Source organism: Typopeltis vanoorti, chromosome 3 (genome assembly GCF_054136105.1).
Source record: "Typopeltis vanoorti isolate ZY-2024b chromosome 3, IOZ_Tvanoo_1.0, whole genome shotgun sequence".
Taxonomy (NCBI): domain Eukaryota; kingdom Metazoa; phylum Arthropoda; class Arachnida; order Uropygi; family Thelyphonidae; genus Typopeltis; species Typopeltis vanoorti.
In genome coordinates, this window is record NC_143551.1 from 91,727,406 (window position 1) to 91,751,703 (window position 24,298).

A 24,298-nucleotide genomic window follows, 5' to 3' on the forward strand; every position below is an offset into this window, starting at 1 on the left:
ATTTTGAACCATGTTAAAAATTCTAATTTTGTGAATGCTTTCAAATAACATTTTTCTTATAATTCATATTGCATTCTTGTGTTTACATGATTATATAATCTACAAAGTAAGCAGATTTAGATGATGCTGATTCATATTTGGTAATAATTATTTTCTATGCAATAAAGTTGAATTGCACATTTCCTTTGATTATTCTAATTTTTGATTTGGAGGTGTACATTTCAGTACCAGAGTACAGAAAGCTATTAGAAATGGAACGTTAACTGTATCAAATGACATTCCACCAGAAATGCTCCAATGTAGAGGTATAAAAATTTTATACAGGCCACATCGATCTATTCATTGGACATCAACAGATGCCATTTGGTCACTCAGATGCTCAGTTATGTACCACACGTCAACACCAGGTGGTCCTATTATATGCTTTTCTAGAGGCTACAACTGTCTGAAGATCAGCTACTCTAGATACCATCTAGGATCCTTTCTAGCATCCATCCGTTTGCCTTTCAGTATTTGATAGCCTTCTGTAACATCACACATCTCAAAAGCAGCTACTCTTTTCCTATCAGACTTCTTTAGGTTCCATCTCACATCCATAAGTCGCTGCAGCTACAATCTCCAAATTTATTCCTGTGGAGATGGATGAATCCATCTCCAATTTAGACAGTTCTTTGACTGCTGATTTAGATATTCCTAATCTTCTGAACAGTAATTCTTCACATTAATAATGAAACCCATGTACTTGAACGTGCTGACTTCAATTCTTTCTCCATTAAGATACATTTGTTTCCAGAGCTTCCCTGTATTTCCTCCGAGTACCATAATTTTTGTCTTGCTAGGATTGAACTGACATCCTCTGTTTTTAGTGATCTCGTTAATTTGTCAAGAATTTGCCCTAGTTCTTGTTATTACAAAGGAGTACTGTATCATCAGCATACCTCATATTACTGATTAATCTATCATCAATTCCTAATTCCGGTCTTAAGCTCATCCAATGCTACACACATCTTCAGCATAGATACTAAACAGGTAAGGAGAAAGCAGACACACTTGCTTAAATTTTCTTTCTAAACTGAAGCCAATCAGTTAATCCAACACCTGTTCTTACCGTGGCTTCTTGCTCACTGTACACAGGCTACAATGCATAATATAGATGCTTAGTAAGAAGGCTAAATCTCAGATGATTGTACTAGCACATTTACTATACTTATCTAAGAAAATATGCCTGGGGAAGGAGTGTCCCAGGTTCGATTCCCGTTGTAGACGTGAGGAATTTGAGGATCTTCTTCAGGCATAGCCAAGTTAGCCGGTCTTGGGCGCGGTCAGCAGGGTTTTTTCCGCCAGTTTATCTGGCGTTTTTCATCCCGCAAACAGGCAAACCGGCCCCATGAACATACGCCTCTGCAGTCAAAAATATATCCCCCCAGCGGCAGACCAGGCGACGGGTCGGTTGGGAGTAGTACTAACAAGAAGTCGTATCTAAAGTAACACGCAGACCCTGCATGGGAAGCGGGAATAACGCGTAGTAGAAGAAGATCTAAGAAAAGAGGAACAAGGCTGACTGAGAACTATGTTCTTCCAGATAATTATACAAACATGCTTAAAAAAAAAAAAGAAAAAATTGAAGACAAAGTTCAGAAAGAGCATGCTGAGAGTCTGGATCAAACAGGGACTGTTAGAACCAGACTTTTACTTTAAAATAACTGAAAATAATGGGAATGTAACAAGGATCTATCTCTATTTGAATCAGATGTAAGATAAGGTTGTACACATTTTTGCTGCTATTTATCATTTGCATGGATCACATTATTAAGGAAGGCAATACTATACCTGAAAACGAAGTCAAGGGTGTTTTACTATATGTGATTAGGAGCAGTCAGAGTTATGGCTGAGGCAACTAAGGTCACAGGGACTAGTACAGTGTGTATGCCAATTGTATGTATTCTCTCATTTGTGTGTGGGGGGACCCAGTTTCTCATCTTTATGCAGATATATTCTTAAATCTGCTTTACCTTCAAGACTAAATTAAATGACTTCTGTAATAAATTAAACATGAAATAAAAGGGGGAGAAAACTGAAAATTAGCACAAAAATAGAAAATAACCCTTATCAATGAAAACAGATAACACAAGAAAACATTCTGGCTAGTTATGCATAGTTTTGAGTGAAAACAGCAAATCAGATATATAAACAGATAATAGAAAGCAATAGGTATGGTCGAACTAAAAAATACAAGAACTAGAGAAACATTAACCAACACATCAAAGTAGAAATAAACAAGACAGTGTTCAAACACACAAATTTGAGACTTGAATTAGAAACCAGCCAATTTAAAGGAGAATCATAAAAGTCTCTCACTATTTAAAACCAACTAAGCTGTGTTTCTGATAATCTGTATTAAAATTATCATACCATTTGAAAGAAACAGGTATTAAATCTGAAATTTTTCACAATGCTAATTACTGAATCAGATGCACTAAAAACAAAGAGAATATGCAGACTAGGCAGTATAACAAGTTTAATGTTATTTACAAACCTTGAAGGCTTCATTCAGTACAACAAACATTATATCCATTAGCACAGATGATTGTCAACAAGAAATCACTCCACAAGTCACATCTTACTAAAATTATAAAACTCTCGGCTACCGAAACATACTATATATATATATACATATACACACAGTACAATTGATAACCATCAGATTTAGAGCCGAGATACATACACATTTGTAAACAATCCATTATTTGTACAAATTGCATTGTTTCTTAATGACTAGAAAGAAGAAGAAAAAAACACTTAAGTATTGATAGAACATGCAACTAATCAACTAACAGTGCATTTTTTTTTTTAAATAAAAATTATCTGGATGCCAGTTGTTTGACAAAATGAGAATACAAAACTATGCAAACATATTGCAGACAATTTCTATAATGTAATATAATCACATCAGAAATTTAATTTCAAGATATTCAGTTGTAATACAGTATCATTAAAATGGACCAGTGTCATAAGTGTAGTGATTAAGGTTATCTGTTCTTATTTAAAATAACAGATGAAACTGACTGATAACAGAATTTATATTCAAGTAAAACATCAGGATATATGCATAATAGTAATTTAAATTTACCCAACAAAGCAATCAATCTGTTTGGGTATTTTGAACAGCATTAATATTTTGGTTTGCCAATTTTACATACTAAAAGTGAATACAGTGAAAATTAAACATTTAATAATAACACTGTGGGCTACATAATCATTCTATTAAATAGCTATTAATCTTCTCACCTATTTCAAAGAGAAATAAACAATTTTCAATTTATTATGTGATTAAGTCAAGGATTTCTTATATTTATGGTTTATTCTTAATGAACAACTTAAACAATTCTGCAAACAATGGTACTTTTTAAGAACACGTCTTGAAAACCTGTTTGTTAGCTTATAAACATACTCCATAAGTGTGACTTGAAAAACAACATAAACAAGATCACAATTGCTACTACTCAATACTTATTAAGCAGCAACTTAAAACACTTGAGTATTAAGAAACATGAATACAGTAGAACCCAGTAATCTGTGAAATAAGTATTTCACAGATTAAAAAACATGTGGGAAATATTTAGCCACAACTGAATTTCACTCCCTTCTTGTGCACGTGTTTACACACACAACAACAACAAAATATTATTTTAGTAAGCTATATTGCCTTATTTTTGCACATTATTAAACTTAATTATACTTTGAATATGCTATATTCAAAGTTTGCATTTAATACTTGGAAATAAAATAAAGGAACTGAAACAATCACTGCTAAAGAAATTTTTAATCCCCTTGACTCATGGCAATGTGACATCACTATCATAGTGCTGTTGCAGATTCTGAACTAGCACAAAGGAAGATAATTAAAACCGATATCCACATATATGCTAATATGTGGATTAAAATGCAATGAACTTTACTATTATGATAAAATTTTTATGTATGATACAAAACAAAGAAGTAAATAACATAGAAAGACAGGAGTGAATAATGTTGTAGTTTACATAAATGAACAAGTTTTAATCAAGGTAAACAGTTTTTTTTGAAACTAAGTTCAAATTAATTTGAAGTAGATTTTTCTATCAAAAAAATAAAAAAGCAATAAAATGTTTTCATTAGGTTTGAACTACTATGAGTATTATGACAACTGATTTAGAGCAATCCTTTTTAATCCATTCATATGAGAGAGAAAGGTTCAATGGTTATGTTTATTGATTTATTATAAAGTATGCCCGCAAATGTATTTTATTGGCAGGGAAGTTAAAAATCACAGTTAATCTAATTCTGTGTTGATATATATATATATTGATATTTTATCTTTTTAGGATAAATATTGGCACATTTATTCTAATAGTATAACATAACTTCGAAATAAAAAAAAATATAAGGGACAAGAAAAATCATAAATGCACTCCACATTCAAAAATCCAAAAAAAGCATTGGACTAAGCAATATTTAAATAGTTGAGAGCTTCTTGAAAGGGGGGGGAGGGATCTAAATAAAATATAAAATTTGTAGTACTAATGCTTTATGATTATTAATACATGAAACACCATATGGGTTAAAATGAAATATAAACACTAGCATCATGTTTATGCAAGCTAGGACTGCAAACTACAATGTGAAGGACTTAGTATTTCAATAATACTAAGATTAAATAAACAGAACTCAAATCTATCAACAAAATATTCACTAAAAAATGCATTTAACATCAAGTCCTTATTTAATGAGATTCTCACAAACTTAAGCTTGTAACTTTTAAGATTAGGCCAGCTAGAATTCTTTAGCATTTCAGGTTTTTTTTTTTTTTTTAGGCTCTGATCTTTAAATTCTACCTGTGTATGCAATGTTTCTCTTAACTCTGAATCAGCTTAATATAAGAAAGAAAGCATTTAATACTATAGCTGAAAACACAACAAACCATAATCCCAGCATAGGCTGTGAGGATTTTCCAAATGAACCTAATTCTTTATTATTAATCATTAAAAGCAATCATATAGGGTATAGATATATAGTTATTACAGAACAGCTATTAGTTACAGTACAAATTCAATATTTCTTATCTCATATGAAAAATTCTTAAAATGCATAATCATAGCCAAGTGTGTCATTTTACAAAGCATAGTGTGAGCCTACAAGTTCACAGAAAAATAATAAAATAACTATGCAGCACAGATACTCTGATATGCACACTCCTTTAAACAATTGTAGTATGTCTTAAAGAATATACTCATTTCTTTTCATGAGAGCTATGTTAAAAACTTTACTTATAACTTTAAGAACAACTTCATTATTGCTATTTCAGGAGCTGAAATATATCACATGGGATTAGTTTCTCCATACATGTTTCACAGGAGTACAGAAACTTATATGAGCAGTTCATACTGTATCAAAACTTCAAAAATCTAGACAAGAAATGTGTCAATGAGATGCATTATCAATGAACTGCATATGTCCTAAAATTTTACCAGATATTTTACCACTAGCATAAAAAAAAAGCAAGTAGCACATTGCATTTGTTATCCAAAAAGCAATGGTATCATTTCAAATTTAAACAGTTTGTTTAAAATAAGTAGCTGTTAAAAAATAAGTGAATATTCACCAGTATATATTAAGCTTGAGAGTGAAAGAGGCACTGTTTCTCATTTCCTTACTAGGAATTCACTGAAATCTGTTTAAAAAGTACTGGTCATGTATAGTTTTGCTTATACTCATCTAAATGAGTAAGTTTATCATAACAATACACATTTTGAAACAAGTTCAAAAAAATAGTGCAAATGGATGGACTAAAGAGAAAAACCTACAGCAAAGTACAGAGTGTGGTAGAGGAAATTATCAGAACAGGCTGTATTTTATACACCTGAAGAGTTTATCACATATATTCTATCACATTTTAAAAGTGAATCTAGAAAGGCCATTCAAGAAGTATTTTAATAATTACAAACAAAAATAATATGTTCAAAAAGTGAAAATTAAGTTTTTCAGCATTCATTATATTATTCATGAACTCTGGTTAGTTCATTAATAATGAACATGGCAAACATTGGAAAACAAAATGAATTCTTGCATCAAACATATTCAAATCAGCAAATTATGTGGAATCTAACATGAAGACTGATCTATTTTAAACAACCTGTACATGAGGAAAATTTTTTAAAAAATGTCTTTTCATAAGATATGAGTATTTTAGTGTTTCATTTAATCAATAAATAGTATGTACAATTTAAACTTTCAGTCTTTTTTTTTTTTTTTACACATTTCTCTGTACAACTAACAATTAATAGCACGTCATTTACAATAATGTAATAAAACATGCTTTAGAAAACACGATGTTACAAATATTGATCTCTTCAAAATTCAACTTTTTACAACATTGAATCACCTTAGAGCAAATGTAAATTCCAAAGTTTATACATTCTATACCAGTAAAATCACCTATAACAACATCATGATGAGAGGTATGAGAACCATCAATTATCCAGAGGATGATTGCCATGTATATTAAAAAAAATTAAAAAATACTACAAAGGGAAGCACACTCTGAATTCTTGAGTAATTTCTACATAGTAGAAAACAATAAATCTATAAGGGATGGATGGAAGTCACAACATTCAAGCATTCTTCAGATTTTCCAGAAGATGGCACATGTTTACCAATTTCATGTTAATGGTAAAGCTTATGTGACAAGTCACAACCATCCTAAGTATTTGGGTTTATATTTTATGGTTCACCATGATTTTCCAAATATCAGGAGGTATGTTCTGGTGGTCTACGTATTAGACTCTCCAATTCTCGCTGCTTGAGTAACAAGCCCTACAAAGAAACCATAACAATTTAGTGAATATGGAAAAAAATAAAAAATATCTTAGATGCAGCAGCTTGCATTTTTTAATATAAAAAAACAAACAAACCAGAAGATACAATGTGGGGAGTTAGAGATACCTCCCCCCGTGTTGTTCAAAAATCCATGTATAACTTTTGACTCCCCAAACACCAACTACTAATAGCCTACCATTGACCGGAAGCCTTACTGATAACATAAACAGTCGATTGATACATATTTTGTATGGTATGTATGTATTATATACTATATTCTTACAATAAAATAAGCTAGAGAAAAAAAAATGTCATTACAGAAAATCATAATGAAGTGAAAATATATTTACAGAACTATACTGTAAGTTTATGTCGTCTGTTTACAAGATGAATCATATGTCTGTCAGTACTTACATCAATATTGTCTTATATGATACAAAACACTGTAGATGGTATTACTAACAACACATATACCATCTACAATAATAATTGCTACTAACAATAGATATGAAAAATGAAAAGATAACATGAAAAAGAAATTTTTTATATTTATTTACAGGTATAACGATTCATGCATTGATAAAGAAGTAGCAGCAATATGACTGCTTTATGGTAGCCTAGTTGCTTTGCAGTAGTCTAGCCTATACACTAATGAATGGATCATTAGGACTTTTAGCCTTTGTTTTTCTGTATGATATTTTTGCTGCTGTCTCAAATTCAATGAAAACTGACTACAAAACTTAATGGAACTGTCAAAAGCTCAGTAAGAAATTGCATGCTCAATGATGAGCAAATTCAGCAGCTGCTACTTTGATTTTGCATCCAAATCCTTTGACTGAAGGAAAAAGGTTTTGAGAGACTGACATAATACTCTGGTAAAGACCTATCCATATATTTCAGAGTTCATGTGAGATTTCAAGTTGTTGTTGTCACTGACATGATCCACTAAATTCCTTTCTGCAAACCTTACAGAAAGCCAGTCATCTTGAGTTTTCACTGAACACACACACACACACACACACACACACACACACACACACACACACACACACACACACACACACTTTTATCTTATTTTTTGGGCAGAGCTGATAAGCTATTCTACATCTTCACTCCCTATTACTTGCTTCCTAATATTTTTTTTTTTTTAACAGTAATATCTTGCAACATAAAAACTGTGAATGTGTGAATTCCATGTGTGAATGGTAATTCAATCAATAGCCTGCAATATTGTGGAACATAAAATGAATGAATGAGTCACTCATACTTTCATAAAGACCATTTGTCCAATTCTGAAAAGTAATAACTGAAATTAGTTGAAACAATGGCCCAAATCAGGAATTAATACTTTATTCAGCATTATTACAGGACCTAATTTAAAAAAAATTCTGATAACTCATTCATGAAATCTGCAACTTTTGGCATTCCAGGCAAATGTGTTCTGGGATGCAGAACAAAGTATAAGGATTCCAAGAACTGGTCCCAGTAAAACAGGATGCCATCCTTTAAGTACCCATCTATAAAAAGGAAAATAAGAACTATATTAGAATTGCTGAGGAGTATCCGTACTGAAGTGTTCAGGTAAAATTTAAACACATATACTTGAGGTTAAGAAAAATTCTGAAAGGGAAATAGAGAACACACTGGATTCAAGCCATATATATTGTTAGGATTGGATTTTCACTTCAAGACAAACTGTTGAGAAATCATGGGAATAGAACAATGACCTGTATTTAAGTTTTGTAGATTTTGGAAAAGGCATATGACAAGTTACAAAGAGAAAAGCTGTTCAAAACACCACAATAATATGGTGGAAAGGGGATGTTATAGTCTATATGACCATGACTTTGATATATACATAACCTATATTTGAATTCTGTGTCAGTAGTTAGAACTGAAGGAAGTACAAGATGGTTTGACATAAAATCATGTGTGAGACGAGTGCATGCTCACTATTTCCGCTGTTATTCGTCATCTATATGGATCACATTATGAAGAAAGGTAACATTAGGCAATATGGAAGACAGTATACAGACCAATTTTAGCTTATGGATCTGAGAGCTGGGTTAGAAATAAAAGAACTGATCAAATACTAGAGACCACAGATATGAAAATTCTGAAAAAATTAGGAGAGTGAATAGATGGCATCAATGGCAATATCATATTAACAATACAATATTAGGAAGGAACATGACACTGTTAGCATTCTGAAATATGTGAGTAGAGCTAATATCATCTGGTATGGTCACTTAAATAGAATGGGAGAAGATAGATTAGCAAAACAGGTGTTTAATGCAGGATGCCAGTAAAAAAGATCCAGCAGTTCAAGATCTAGGTGAATTGATGCAATTAGAATGTTTTAGAAGACTGAAATATAATATCTAACAATACTAGGATACTGACATCACACTAAGTCGAGGAAAATTGTTGTCAGGAAGTAAGTAATGTTAAATTTGTGATTTTTGTAAACTTCATAAGAGAATTTACTTGATCACAATTTTACAAGTAGAAACCTTAATAAGAAAATCGTGCTTGCATCTAAGTATAAAATGAAATAAATATATTGAAAAGAATAATTGTTAACTTGTATAAGAACATTGATTGTATAATATTAGAAATATGAGATAATTTACAGTATTTAGTTATGAAGAGTTTCATCAAACGGTATTGTGAAAAGTTCTATGTTAATTCTGTTAATTTAACATGGCTGTAATTGTAATTCGTATTACTAAGCAATTGAAGGACTTGAATGAGAGTTGAACTAGGACTTTAGCTCACTTAATAGTATAGAGAAAGAGGGAACTAGTTTATCAGTATTACTGAATGAGCGATAGCGTGTATAGATACTAGTATATGTAATTTACCCTTAACTGAGAAAGGTCAAGAGAATTGAATGTGGCGTTCATTGTAGTAACGGAATTGTTAAGCCCACACAACTCTTGTAAATTAATGTGTGTAATCCAATTGTGTCTAATTGAATTATTGTGCTTAAGCGGGTGAAAGATTTAAGCCAACTTAATCATTGACAGTAAAGCCCCTTTATCTTGTGTGTGTAGAGTCCTTTGTGGGGGCATAACAGTTTATCCCACGTGCTAGTGTGAAATTCTCAATTTCTGTATTTGGCTTATCTTATTAACATTGTATCATCTTAGTATCGAATTGTAGTTTTTAGAATTGAATGTACTGTATTGTATTTATGAGTTTAATAAACTTTTGCTTATCAAATATTCAGTTGTCTGAAATTGCCATTCAATGCACTGCTTGTCATAACGTATGAACCTAGGTGCGGGGGGAAGAAAAAGTTAAATTATGAGATCTAGGTTACAACTGCATGATTATTTCACTTCTAGACTTATTTAGGAATTTGCTTCTTGTTTTAAATTTCTTTATAAACTAAATATCCTAAATGGCGCAGCTTAAAAAAAATAAATGTTTTAGGATTACTAAGAGAAGCAAGAGCTTAGATTTCTAGTATGGACGTGATGATACGCAAAGAAAAAGGATAAGTACATAAAGGAAAGTATATAAATAAACAAGAATGGGACACAACAGTAATAATGTAAACTTTTTATGTAGTACTATCTTAGTATCTTACAAATCCTTTGATAGTATATATACAAGGAATTTGATGACGATATTAATCTATAACACTAACTTGCAAATCCCCCCCCCATGCAATTTTATATACATAAGTACATATCTACTTTTATAATAAATAAAATTTTTTAAAGGTGAATATTTAATCTCTGACTTCATTTTTTTTTTCATTTGTTGTCCTTTTAATTTATTAACAATATTAGTCTTAAGGAGGAAACTAAAAAATCAATTAAAATTTTTTAATTAAAAAAATTAAACACTCTAGAGAAGAACATCACCATCATCAAATTCCTGATAAGAACAGGATACTATGATAATCAGTGGCGGCCCGTACGTAAGCACTGCGACACCCCCAAGGATTAAATGAAAAATTTAAATTTTGTTTGTGTTTATAAATAATAACAATGCTTACAACCAATATTCCCTCTAATTTTTTGCTGTGAGTGTGCGCAGAAATTTGCGTGTGCGCAAAATTTTCCTTCTCTTGAAAAGTATGTGCGCACCCATACGAGTCACCATACTGATCATTTAAGCAAAAAAGTTAAAAGATTTTAGTTCACTCTTTACATTCTGGTGTCAATGGGACATCAGCCAAGTCACCCAACTCCCCACCGTGTTCCCACACACGGCAGTAGCCTCCCCAGTAAACAGTCGGAAATCACAATTCACAAGCCTTGGGCAGGACTCGATCCGGGGATTTCGCGCATGTGAGGCCAACACGATACCGACTGTACTAGATAGGATTCTAAGTATGTGTATTATTACCATCACCAAGTAAGTTGTGTGACATCAATCACAGAGCTAACATAAATGTTTTATATGTATTTAATATTGATCTGATTAGAAGTAAGAAATAAAGTAAAAAAAAAAAAAAGATAAACACTAGTGATTGATTGCCTTTAATTAAATTTTCTAACTTTGCAAATAACTCTAAACATACATGATAAAATATTCCCATTACTAATTCTCACCTTGTTAAACATTCATAATAAGTCCGTTTACTAATTCTCATCTTGTTTAGTTCTAGCTTCTATCTCTTTATTTTTTCTCTCTTCTGTCTTTGGCATTCACCCACTCTTTATACACACTATCTAAATTAATTGAATTTCCATATAATTGGTAACTTTTCACTCTCATTAGCATATCCAAATGATATTCTCCTAAACGGTTTCTAAGTTTGTTTATAATTGATTCATTAGACTAAAACCTCGCTCATAGTCTGCACTAGATGCAAGGAAGGTTCCTCCAATATCCATCAACTTTGCCAAATCACAAAACTGCTCATTTTGAAGAGCAAATACAACCTTTTGTTGTCTAAGTTTGTGTACACCATCCAGATGTATTTTACTTGTCAAATGGCATTTCAAAAAGTCCAACTTCCAAGTGACATCAAACTTCTTCCTGTTAGCAAAATCCCCGGCAACCTTTGAATCACGACAATAAATACAAACAACACCAATTGTAGCATCATATATAAATATTTCACGCAGCTGAATGTTTATCAACTCATGAGCTTTTAGTGTAGCAGTTTTCACTATTTCATCCAGCCATTCACTTTTAAAGCAGCTAGCAGTTTGTTTTCGCTTCACACCTTTTGCTTCCTTTGAATTTGACATGGTGCATCAGTTTTTTGCAATTTTGTTATTTGAAGAATGTTTTTTATTGTTTTTATAAATTTACAAATGCACGCTATTCACTGAATAACTTGGGAAGGCAAAAGCTGAACCAACACTAAACATTGCCGAGGGCAACACAAGAGCTAAAAGATATGCCTAGAGGCTAGATTTAATTAACTTAGTTGCATCTCAATTAAAATTTCTTTAAAATATTAGAGAATTTTGAAACGCTACATTTTTAATTGTACTCTAATTTAAGTTTTTAAAAGTATTTAATTATTTTTATTAAAATTATGAAACCATTGTTTTAATTCGTCATGATCTTGAACTAACTCCGTAGCACAATTGGAAGAACGACAGTACATTGTGCCCTTCGATTGGAATAGGCCTAAGTTCGATTCTCGTCGCGATGGGAGGAATCTTTATCTGGACGATTTCAATTGAAGGTGAGTTAGCCGATCTCATATGGAGGTAGCAGGGTTTTTCATCCTGCATACAGACAAATCGGTCCGTCAGAACACATGCAATTTGCAGACAAAAAATACTAGTTGTGGTGGTGATGGTGGAGATGGGCAGTAGATGGAGATGATTCGAAGTAGAGGTTCGGGGTAGTGGTTGAGACAGTTGTAGGTGTCCTCCTGCGATGAGTCTTTGGGCTCCTTGGAGGTGTCAGGAATAATAATAATAATTTGATCAGCCAATCACGTTTGGAAATTTTCCATGAATCAGGCCTGAGATGTAAACAAACCGCGTGCCATTCTATATGCTACTTAAAAATTACACATTTAAGCCACACCCCTTTCACTTTGGCATCAAATCACTAGCTTCAAATAGGGTTACTATTAATAATTTATAAGTTTTGTGCAACTTCAAGAATGTAATAAAAAATGCGAGGTTATAGGCTTGAGCATTGCCGAGTTACCGTATTTTTTAAAGAATTTATAGGTTAATGTTTAGGTGGAACTTCTTTAATTAATAAATTTTAATTTCATCTTGAAAATCTAGTGTGAGCATATTTTTTTCTTGGTGCGCTAGTTGTAAAACATGTGCGTGTGCACATCTTAGAGGGAACATTGCTTACAACATGTTAAAGGTTACAGCTTATGTTTCAACAGTGATTGAATAGTTAATAAATGGAATTGTACGATTAACACTTTAGATTACAAAACAAATACACTGCGATCTAATGCAGTGTCGATATTATCACATTCGACCAATCGCAGCCAGTTTTGCCGATATTCGTTTGCGCTTGTGATTGCACGTTACAAGTCATTCCAACACTGCTCAAACGAGCAGTGTATATGCTTGTGCTCGTTATTTCTGTGAGATACGAAACTTTTATTATTGGTGTTTTTTCATGGTGAGGGTGAAATATTTTTAATAAAGAAATTTTTTAATATGTAAATCTATTTATTAATAAATTGGTTACTGATTAAGAAAAAAAAGAATTTTTTTATTTTGTATATGCAGCACCCCCAATTAAAATTTTCACTGGCCGCCACTGATGATAATACTACACGATTTACATTATTAACCTCCTATCACCAAACTTCCTACATAAAGAACCCAAAAGATTTCATCAACAAGATAAAGCACAATATTTTGGATCATCTGAGAAATATATTGGCAAGCTTAGATGTAATGTGTTTTTTACTGATGTTCCCAGAGAAGATATGAATATTGCTACTAAGAAGATATCCCAGAGAAGATATGAATATTGCTACTAAGAGTTCCCCCCCCCAGTCAATAAAACACTTTATTGCTCTTACTATAAACAAAAAGAAGGGTTAGCAAAAAAAGGGGCATCAATTTTTACCTTTATTAGTTTATCTAAAAATCGGTCTTTCCTTTTCTGTAAAATAATTTCCTCTCTCTCACACACCATATGTATAAAAGCACTCCATGTGGTTTTAATTTTACAATGGATGATTGCTGATGCCATGAATTATCACATGACTGGGCTCAGCGTTTTTAAAATATATCATTACATATTTATTAATACAGATTAACTATCTAAGTGGTCAAATGAAGTGGCATATATATTTTTATATTAAAATTCTCTAGAAAACAGATGATCAAAATTTGATATTAAGAAGTGGTTCTAGTTCTCACCCACCCAAATTTTCATTATTCTAGACAATATTCCAATGTCTTTTCCAAAGGGAAAAAACTTTTTTTTTATATTGCAAAGAGGGAGCAATGAACCTTCTCAGAGATTGAGGTAGAGAGTTAAAAAATCTAGGAAAAATTTCATCTTAACCCGACGTTAGTAAGGTGGAGCGTCACAGACCCCAAAGATTTTAAATTGACTATAACTTTTTAACAATGCATGGCAGTGAGTCATGCCTCAGTATAGCTTCCCCTCCTGTAACTCGTTACTTGACGCCATAGACAACATGCTGTTGTGCGCAAGCAAGTTTAGTGTGGGATCTCACCTTACTAACGCCAGGTTAAATATGAACATACAAATATATGTATTTATTGGACGATGCATAGAGAAACATGCAGGACACACATATGATAGTTAATATACCAGGAGTACAATATTTAATCTGCTAATACCTGTCGCAAGGAGGAGAGCTGCTGAAGAATCTTATCTTGCCGTGGGGTGGGACGACCTATTATGACTTCTGGATGAACCAATGGATCCTAAGAGAAAAATTTGTTTGAATAAATTTATAGTTCATGATCCTTTATTTGTTATTATCCTGTTATTCTACAATCCCAATTATCAATAACAATCTTTACTAATGGATTTAGTTTCACTTTTTAAAGTCCATGTATTCATAACTTGTTTTCCCTGTCTGCAAATTACAGTAAGCATCATTAAAGATGTTTCAAAAAGTTTTTAATGTACATGGTAAAGATTTTTCTATTTATCTCAAAATAAAACTAGTTGTGAAGAAAAAGAGATGAAAGAAAGAAAACATAACTCATCCAAACAAATATATCCATTTATGAAAATAAATGGATATATTTGTTTGGATGAGTTATGTTTTCTTTTGTTCTGTTTTGCACAGAGATCTGGATAGTTAAAGAAATAAATCTATTTCATATATGAAAAATATCCAAAATTATGCTCGAGTATATGAAGTGCAGTCAGGGGCAATTCCTGTTCTCCATTTATGTAACAATGGAGAATTTAGTAGCTATGCTGGTGCACTTTTTAAGGTGTGGGGGGGGGGGAATTAAGATTGATGCAAATTGCAATTTTTATCATGCTACACTCCAAATCATGCCGGACCAATTTTAATAGTGATAATATTTACAGCATATACATGAATCTCTATTATTATTTCCTTCCTGAAGAAATATCACAATCATAAATTTATTTTATTTTTTCATAGAATTTGAAGAGAGTTCCTCTAAACTATTAATTCTGATAGTGACAATCTTTGATCTTGACTTTGTTACCTCTTTAATCTCCAGTTAATAATTAAAAAAAATCTATGTTCTCAATTGAAAAATATTACATTTAGAAAATCAGCTTTTAACAACCAAATTACCACAGCTTCGACTCTACTGAAATCTTGGTTGGGAGTGACTAAAGACAAATGATGATTTAAGCAGCATTATCGAACTTACAGAATAAAATTCCATTTGCACTTAGAGAAAATTTACATTTATAGTAAATCCAAGTTAATTCAACCTCAGATCATTCTACAACCTATCCAAAATATACAAAACATAGTATTGCATGCTTTTCAGTTTATTTATTTTGAAATATAATTAATTTTGAAATCAAATACAGTTACACAACGAGCTACATAAGTCAAATTTGTAAATTACATACATACAATAAAATGTTCAATGGATGATCACACCACTGTCTTACATTAATTTTTTTGCTATTAATCAGATATTTTCCATTTTTGGAGTGATTAAAAAAATTCAAATTTGATAAAAAATTTATCAATTGTATTTGAATAATATACATACTGTAAATATGAAAGTATGAAATATACATAATATGAAAACAAATCAAAATATTCACTTTTCATATAAAAAAAATGTCATGTGATATTTTTTAGGGGAAGTTTTACCCCTTTCGATGTTGAAGGCTGAGGGTAGCTGGGTTGTCTGAGTTGTCATCTTGACTATGTTGTGAACAGCATCTTATAAACATGTCTAGAGTAGATTGTGTGGTCACACGCTTCTTGTTCTCGTAGATGGCTTTGCAGCTAGACATATCAGAATAGATATGGCAGCTAACATTTTTGAACCACTCAGTGTTTGGATCCACCAATTCTAATTTTTGCTAACAGCATGTCTATCAAGTTAAAAACCTCGGCTAGTCCCTTTTGTAAGGACATAGCCTTCTCCTGGATAATCAGTAAACTTATCGGTATCTGCTTCTGTGTCAGATCATCGATCCAGTGAAACAACAATTTCTCCATCTCTGATATTGGGCCCAGCTTCTTCTTGGTAATAATTGTACCCTTCAATGCTACCGCACCTTTCGTGCTTTCAACAATGCGAACTTTATCCTTCACTATTGCATTCACTATTGAAATAGGTCGATTTATTTCCCGAGCTATTGTTGATAGAATTTTCCCGTCTTCATACACAAATTTTCAACTTTTCTTCTAAAGTATTCCAAATTTTGTTTTTAAGATTTTTCAGTTGAAAGCCGAATGAGCTAAAACCAGCTTATTCGGTTTTGCATTCCATTTTAAGGGTAAAAAAACAACGAAACTAGCAGTGATAACAAGTGACTAAGCTAACCACCAAGGCATCTACTACTGTACTGAAATAAGGCTGTCAAAGATGCACCTACGCAAAGTCGCAAACGTGTTCATACGCGCTAGTAGATTTATCATGTAAGTTGAGTGTTATGTAACTCGGGGTGTAACCGTATAACCTTACTCCCCCTTTCCCCCACAGTGATCATGTAATTTCAATTAATTGAAATTCACAAACATTACTGAAATAAAAATGAAACAAACTAAAAACAAGAACCAAACCTTGGAGTCTCAGTGTCAAACTCTAAAGAAGACATTGATTAATGAAGTTGTCTGCAAGGATAGAAAATTAACACCATGGTAGACAAAGTTAAAGAAGCAGTTCTAGAAAAGAAGAAAGTTACCAAAAGTTCCTAGCAAATAAGTCAGCAGATGCCCTAAAGAGAATATAGAGAAAAATGTAAGAGAGCTAAGTTATGTGTAAAAGTAGCTAAAGAAAAGTCATGGAAAGACTTTAATAAGCATATGGAAAATCAATATCAAGAAGGTGACAAATTGTGCTGGAGTCAATTGAAGAAGCTTAGATAGAGGAAAGAGGATAATAATGGTGACATGGAAACTGAAGATAAGGATATCCCATATGTCTGGAATAATTACTTTGAAAGACTGTTAAAGGAACCAAGCAGTGACAAAACCATACTAGAAAATTTTCAAGAGTTATGCAAACAGAAAATAGAATGAAATAGAAAAGCCATCAGAAACTTGAAATTGGGCAAGTCAGCTGGAGTAGATGATATTCGACCAGAAATACTCAGATTTGGAGGTATAAAAGTTTCGCAGTGGCTACACTGCACAAATAGAGGACCTGGTCAGAAAGTTGAATTCCTAATCATCAAACCATCTTCCTGTATTTCCTTCAAATCTAATTGCTGACTGACAACTTAAATATAGACTTTGTATTGCTCTGTATAATTCTCTTCACCAAGATGGCAGGGAAAAGATCCATATAATTGTAGTGTTTTGAAAAGCTTTTCATATTCTTTTCCAGATCTACAAAACTTAAGTGTAGATCCTTGTCATATTCCCACGATTTCTCAACCTCTTTTCAAGTATGCTTGCATTACAGAGGAATTTCTCTACTAAGTGTTCCAAGTAAGCTTTATGCAAGCATACTTGAAAAGAGGTTGAGAAATCGTGGGAATATGACAAGGATCTACACTTAAGTTTTGTAGATCTGGAAAAGAATATGAAAAGCTTTTCAAAACACTACAATTATATGGATCTTTTCCTGCCATCTTGGTGAAGAGAATTATACAGAGCAATACAAAGTCTATATTTAAGTTGTCAGTCAGCAATTAGATTTGAAGGAAATACAGGAAGATGGTTTGATGTAAAATCAAATGCACATTATCTCCACTCTTATACATCATCTATATGGATCACATTAGGAAAGAAAGTGGCATTAAACTTGATATTAGAATTGGAGATATCAAATTTAGCTCTTTGCTTTATGCAGATGATGTTGTGCTCCTAAACACATCCAGTGCAAGTCCCAAGGATTCTCTAACTAAATCGAATAACAGATGTAGCAAATTTGGCAAGAAAATCAGCGATAAAAAGACTAAAACTATGAAAATAAGCAAGAACATAGACAATTTCAACTGCATTCTGAATGGAGATCCTACAGAACAAGTAAAATATCTCAACTATTTAGGCAGAGTTTTTAGTGAAGATGGCAGGTAAAATCTGGAAATAGACAACAGAAATAAGCAAAAAAACTGGTATGGTGGGTATCCATATGAATAAATTTATATGGAATAGGAGAGAAATTAGCCAAAACACCAAACTGGCAGTATACAAAACAGTGTTCAAACCAGTATTAAATTATGGATCTGAGAGTTGGGTTAGAAATAAAGCACTTGATTAAAGACTAGAGATCACAAATACAACGGTTCTGAGAAAAATTAAGGGAGTGAACCAATGGCATCAATAGTACAATCATATTAAAAATGAAGATGTTAAAAAGGAACTTGATATTGTTAGCATTCAAAATATGTGAGCAGAGCTAATCTAAGGTGGTATGGCCAATTAAGCAGTGGCCATACCAAGGTCTAAATGGACTGATTCAGTCAGAAGTGCCTTAGAAGTATGAAATGTTAGATGTGACAATATTGGAATGCTCATAAGTAATAGATTGATTTTGGAGGAAAATTGTTGATAGGAGATTAATAATAATGTAAACTTCATATGGGTCTGTCATAATAACCAACACCCCTTGAGGGTACATATCAGAGAATTTGATGAAATTTACAATATTGTACATCACCAATCTCCTGGTATATACTATAACAATACTTCAAGTTTACATTATTACTAATCTCTTATCAACAATTTTCCTCAAAATTAATCTACTTGTCAGCAATCCAATATCATATCTAACATTTCAGTCTTCTAAGCCAGTGCTTCCCAAACTTCTGGATGTCAGGGCCCCCTTTGGAAAAATTAAAATATTTCACGGCCCCCCCTCGAAAACAAAATCGTATATAGACATATATTATTATAATATATATTGTATTTATATTCACTACAAAACATACACAACGAATACTGCAAAAATCAAATGCAAATATTACATTTTTAGCATCTTACATACACATTTGACATGGCACATTATCTCATATTTTTATATAGATAGATATATTGTTATTGCACATTTGCAGTACAAGCACATGAAACGTAAACCGATTAGTAATAAAGAAAAAATTAAAAGCATAAAAGAAGTTCAATAACAATTTACTGGTTTCAATACTGCTACACCAATATCAGGTGAAATATTTGAAACTACAATTCTTAGATTTCTGCTTTGAAATGAAACTTATACGAATAAGCATATATTTACTAATATTCATTAAGCGCCAAAATACGCAGGAAGCAAAATTTGTGAACCTGCACCAGTATGTGATTTTTTTCCATTAAAATATAAAAAAATAACAAAAACAAATAATAAAAATTAAATACGTTTCTTTTAAGATAAAAAAAAATCTACTTCGTCTTAAAAGATTTTAAATTTGTTTTCATTATTTCACCCCCCCCCTCAGCAAAACCTACGGGCCCCAAGGGGGCCGCAGCCCACAGTTTGGGAAGAGCTGTTCTAAGCTTCTCAGTCAATCCACCCAGATTTTGGTCTCTAATCTCTGATGAAGTGTCATTTCTAATCCAAACTCTTAGATCTACAACTTAAAGCTGGTTTCAACACCGTCTTGTATAACTACTAGCTTAGTGTTTTGGCTAATTTCTCTCTTATTCCTTATAAATTTATTCAACTGGCTAAACACCACCAACTTTGCTTATTCTATTTCCATATTTAATTTGCTAACTTCAATAAAACCTGTGCCTAAATAGCTGAAAAATTGTACTTGTTCTATAGGTTCTCCATTGAAAATGCAACTGAAGTTTTCTATGATCCTGCTTATTTTTATAATTTCGGTTCTTGTTATTGATGATTTTTCATGCAAAATTTGGTACAGCTATGGATGTGTTTTGAAATACATCATCTGCATAAGGCAAAGGGTTAATTCTGATATCTCTGAGTCTAATATAAGAATGAATCTCACTTTCTTTCATAAAGCTATTGATATAAATAATGATTCAGTGGAGATAGTGTGTACCTTTGTCTTACATATGATTTTACATCAAACTATTTTCTTATATTTCCTTCAATTAGATTTGCAGCCTTACAACTTAAATTTAGACTATGTACCACTCTGTACATAGTCTATATTTAAGAAAGGTGATGCAAGAGAGTGCAAAAATTACAGAACTATAGCACTGATTTCTCATGCAAGTAAAGTCTTACTTAAGATCATTCAGAAAAGACTAGAACCATTCACGAAGAGAGAAATGCCAGATGAACAGGCGGGATTTCAAAAAGGCAGAGGAAGAACAAGAGATCAAATCGCCAATGTGAGATGGATAGTAGAAAGAGCACAGGAATATCACAAGAATGTCTACCCTTTGTTTCCTTGACTCTAGCAAGGCTTTTGTAGATCACGTGAAACTGTGGAATGTGTTAAGAACAATGGGAGTCCCAGAGCATTTCATTATCCTTCTGAGGAATCTTTATTATGAACAGGAAGCTACTGTCCAAACAGATCTTGGAGAAACTGAGTATTTGACAATAGGTAAAGGGGTGCGACAAGGATGTATTTTATCTCCATACCTGTTTAACTTGTACAGCGAATACATTTTAAGAATGGCAGGGCTGGAGGAGTCTTCAGTTGGAATTAAAATTGGTAGAAAAAATCTTAATAATTTGAGGTATGCAGATGATATCACCTTGTTAGCAGAATGCAAAGAAGATTTGAAGGAACTTATTACGAAAGTTAAAGAAGAAAGAGCTAAACATGGTCTTAAACTTAACCTCAAAAAGACAAAAGTTATGGTGACATGTGAACTTAGTGATTTTGAAGTAGATGGGGAGAAAATGGAAGCAGTTAACAATTTTGTGTTCCTAGGATCCCAAATTGATAAAGATGGTTATTGTACCGAAGAAGTTAGAAGATTATTACTCGGAAAAAAAGCAATGGCAAATTTAAGCAAGATCTTCAAAGATATTAGCCTCACAACAAAAATCAGAATCGTGAAAGCAATGGTATTCCCTGTGGTGCTGTATGGATGTGAAAGTTGGACCCTGAGAAAGAGTGAAAGATACATGCATTTGAATTATAGGTTTGGAGACGCTTACTAAGAATACCATGGACTGCAAAGCAAACCAATAAATCAGTGATAGACAGAATAAAGCCAGATTGTTCCCTTGAAGCTATGATCATCAAGCAAAAATTGTCATACTTCGGACATATTATGCAAATGACAGTCTGGAGAAGATGATGATGCTTGCTAAAGTTGATGGAAGCAGGAGAAGAAGACCAAGAATTAGATGGGTGGATGGAGTTAAAGAAGCAACTGGAGTGTGCTTGGAGGTTCTGAAAGACATGATCAGGGACAGATCAGAATGGAGAGTGTATGTTCGTGGAGTTGCCAGGAGTCGGAAACGACTCTATGGATCATAACACACACACACACACACACACACACACATCACTGTATAATGTTCCATTTACCCCATATAATAGTAATGTTTTCAAAAGCTTTTCTCTGGACACCTTGTCATATGCCTGTACTAGATCTACACAACTTAAACACAAATTCTGCCTGAACTCAGCTTTTCTTTTCTGGGTTTCTCTTCCACAATTTTTCTTAGCTTCTTCTCAAGTATGCTTGCTTAAATCTTACCTGGAACACTTAGTAAAGAAATTTCTCTGTAATTCTCACATTCAGCTTTATTCTCTTTCTTATAGATGGAAATATGACAGCTCTACTAGAATTATCTGGAATTCAACCTTCTGCCAAGGTCCCGTGAAGTGTGCAATGCAGCTTCTTATGTGTATATATATATATATATATATATATATATATCACAAGAAGCTGCAAGGCCTATAAAAATTAAAATCTCAAGATAAACAAATACACAAACACGTGTATACAAAACCATCACAGATAAGCCAAGTATCTGGAGAATCTGTACTACTTGTAACAAAGAAAAAAGTTAAGGGTTCTGTAAACAATAGCAGTAGGAAGAAAAAAACCCTTTTCATTTTTATTTACAATTCTACCTAAATTTGTTATAACTATGGACATATTTAAAAATCATATAGCATTTAACATGTTCACACCACTGTACAAATTGTATCATTCAGTACTTGCCCAAGGGACAGGATGCGACAAATCGTCTTGTACTTCTGGTTTGTCATCTCTCATTCAAATGACAAATTGTTACATGTGCTTTCTAAAAAAGTTATGTTAGAAGGGAAAATACTTTTTGCTATCTGATTATATAATTCACTGGTAATTAAGAGAAATTCTATAATTGTTTGCATTTTTAGATTTCTAAAGCTGTATGTAATTATATTCCAACCTGCATTATTCAGATATGAACCCAAATATGACCAGCATGTCTGAAAAAAGAATAGGCATAAATGTGATTAGATTTGGTCAGTCAAATAAATATGCAATAATTTGCAGTTGTGGTACTATAGTGCAGAATAAATTACTCTGGGTAATTTATTGCACCAACCTAGGCAGGGAGAAAATTATATATAATCCTAGAAACTAGTTACATACATGCAAATTTATCTAGGATTTTATTTAAAAAAAAAAAAAATAAATAAAAAGTAGAGAGTGGTTTTGTATACATCATTAACTGAATGTGTAAAAATGTGTTTGCTCACTCCAAAGCATGACGGACACGTTACAAGTTCAAGCCAGCTGTCACCAGATTGCAATATATGCAAAACATAGCCTGCCATGAATGTGATAGCAAAATAAAGCAGAAAATAACAATGGAAAGGGAATAAGGGAAGAAAAACAGGATATCCTTCATATAGATATTCTTACTGGAGTGAGAATGAGAGGCAAAAGAAGCATCCATTAACCAGACTGACCTTTTTTTAGGGAATTTTTTTTTTTTTTTAACCCTATCCCAAATAGTATTCCAGAGTAGAGTAGATATGGAATGTGCATAGGATTAGCAGCTGTGTGTGTGTGTGTGTGTGTGTGTGTGTGTGTGTGTGTGTGTGAGAGTGAGAGAGTTGTTGTAATGAGCAGATCAAGTTTTTATTCAAGGTTGAAAGGCTATGAATGTGATATTGCATGTATTTTCCAGAAAAAGCTGAAGATCTACTAGATTGTTCCAAGAGAAATCTGATTCTGGTAATTAATCCAAGTATTATGAAGAGTAAGGGAAAGTGAACAGAGATCTTCCTTATGAGAAATAATACAAGAATATGTTTTGATATCACTGAAATTCAAAAGGCTGAACTCACCTCACTTGAGAATGGTAAGGAGATGAGAGTTTAAGGCAGTGGTTATGAAGAATCTAAGCTTGGAATGTCTGAGCACTACAAAATTTGTCAAATGAAGAAGAGGGGTGGAGTAAGCTGAGATCAGCAAAACTATGGATGAGATCTGAAGTTAACAAGAGAAGATCATTTACATATAAAAGGAAAAATGTAAGTAAAGGTACAGCAATTAGGTGCTCTGGCACTGGTGGAGAAATATGAAGAGAAGAAACTATCCATCATGATGCACAGTGAATTATTAGAGGGGAAACTGTTTTTTTTTAATGCAATTCACACCCACAAAATTTTAGTTATAAACCTATAGTACATTCATTAGTACTGTGGATGGGTTAAGGGGTAGATAATCTGGAAAATCTCCTCTAGAGATCAAGGATGCTAGATAAGTATGAAAGATGGTAAAAATCAGTTAATCAATGCAAAACAGTAAATCTATAGCGTATTAGTACTGCAGGTGGATTAGATAAGCTCTAATGCTGCTCTAGAAACCATCCCCCCCCCCCCCCCAAGCGATTTTAAGCTTCTAAAGAAGCAAGGTGGTAATCTCATGATCTCTATGAAAATCATCAACTACCTAAAGATATACAACAAGCATCCAAATTCTGCAAGATAGTTTCCAATCCATGGCTTGAAG

General features: G+C 32.6%; 1 protein-coding gene across 1 annotated transcript in view; it reads right to left on the bottom strand.

The window, feature by feature from the left end:
* Positions 1 to 2,501: 2,501 nt before the first annotated feature.
* LOC150108383 (uncharacterized) overlaps positions 2,502 to 24,298 on the bottom strand; it is a 292,228-nt gene continuing 270,431 nt past the window's right edge. The window contains exons 14-15 of the mRNA XM_090390733.1: positions 14,631 to 14,717; positions 2,502 to 6,852 (exon numbers count right to left, since the gene is read on the bottom strand). Of these exons, the coding sequence (XP_090246859.1) occupies positions 6,787 to 6,852; positions 14,631 to 14,717 (153 nt within the window). The 3' untranslated portion in view covers positions 2,502 to 6,786. The remainder of the gene's footprint in view (positions 6,853 to 14,630; positions 14,718 to 24,298) is intronic.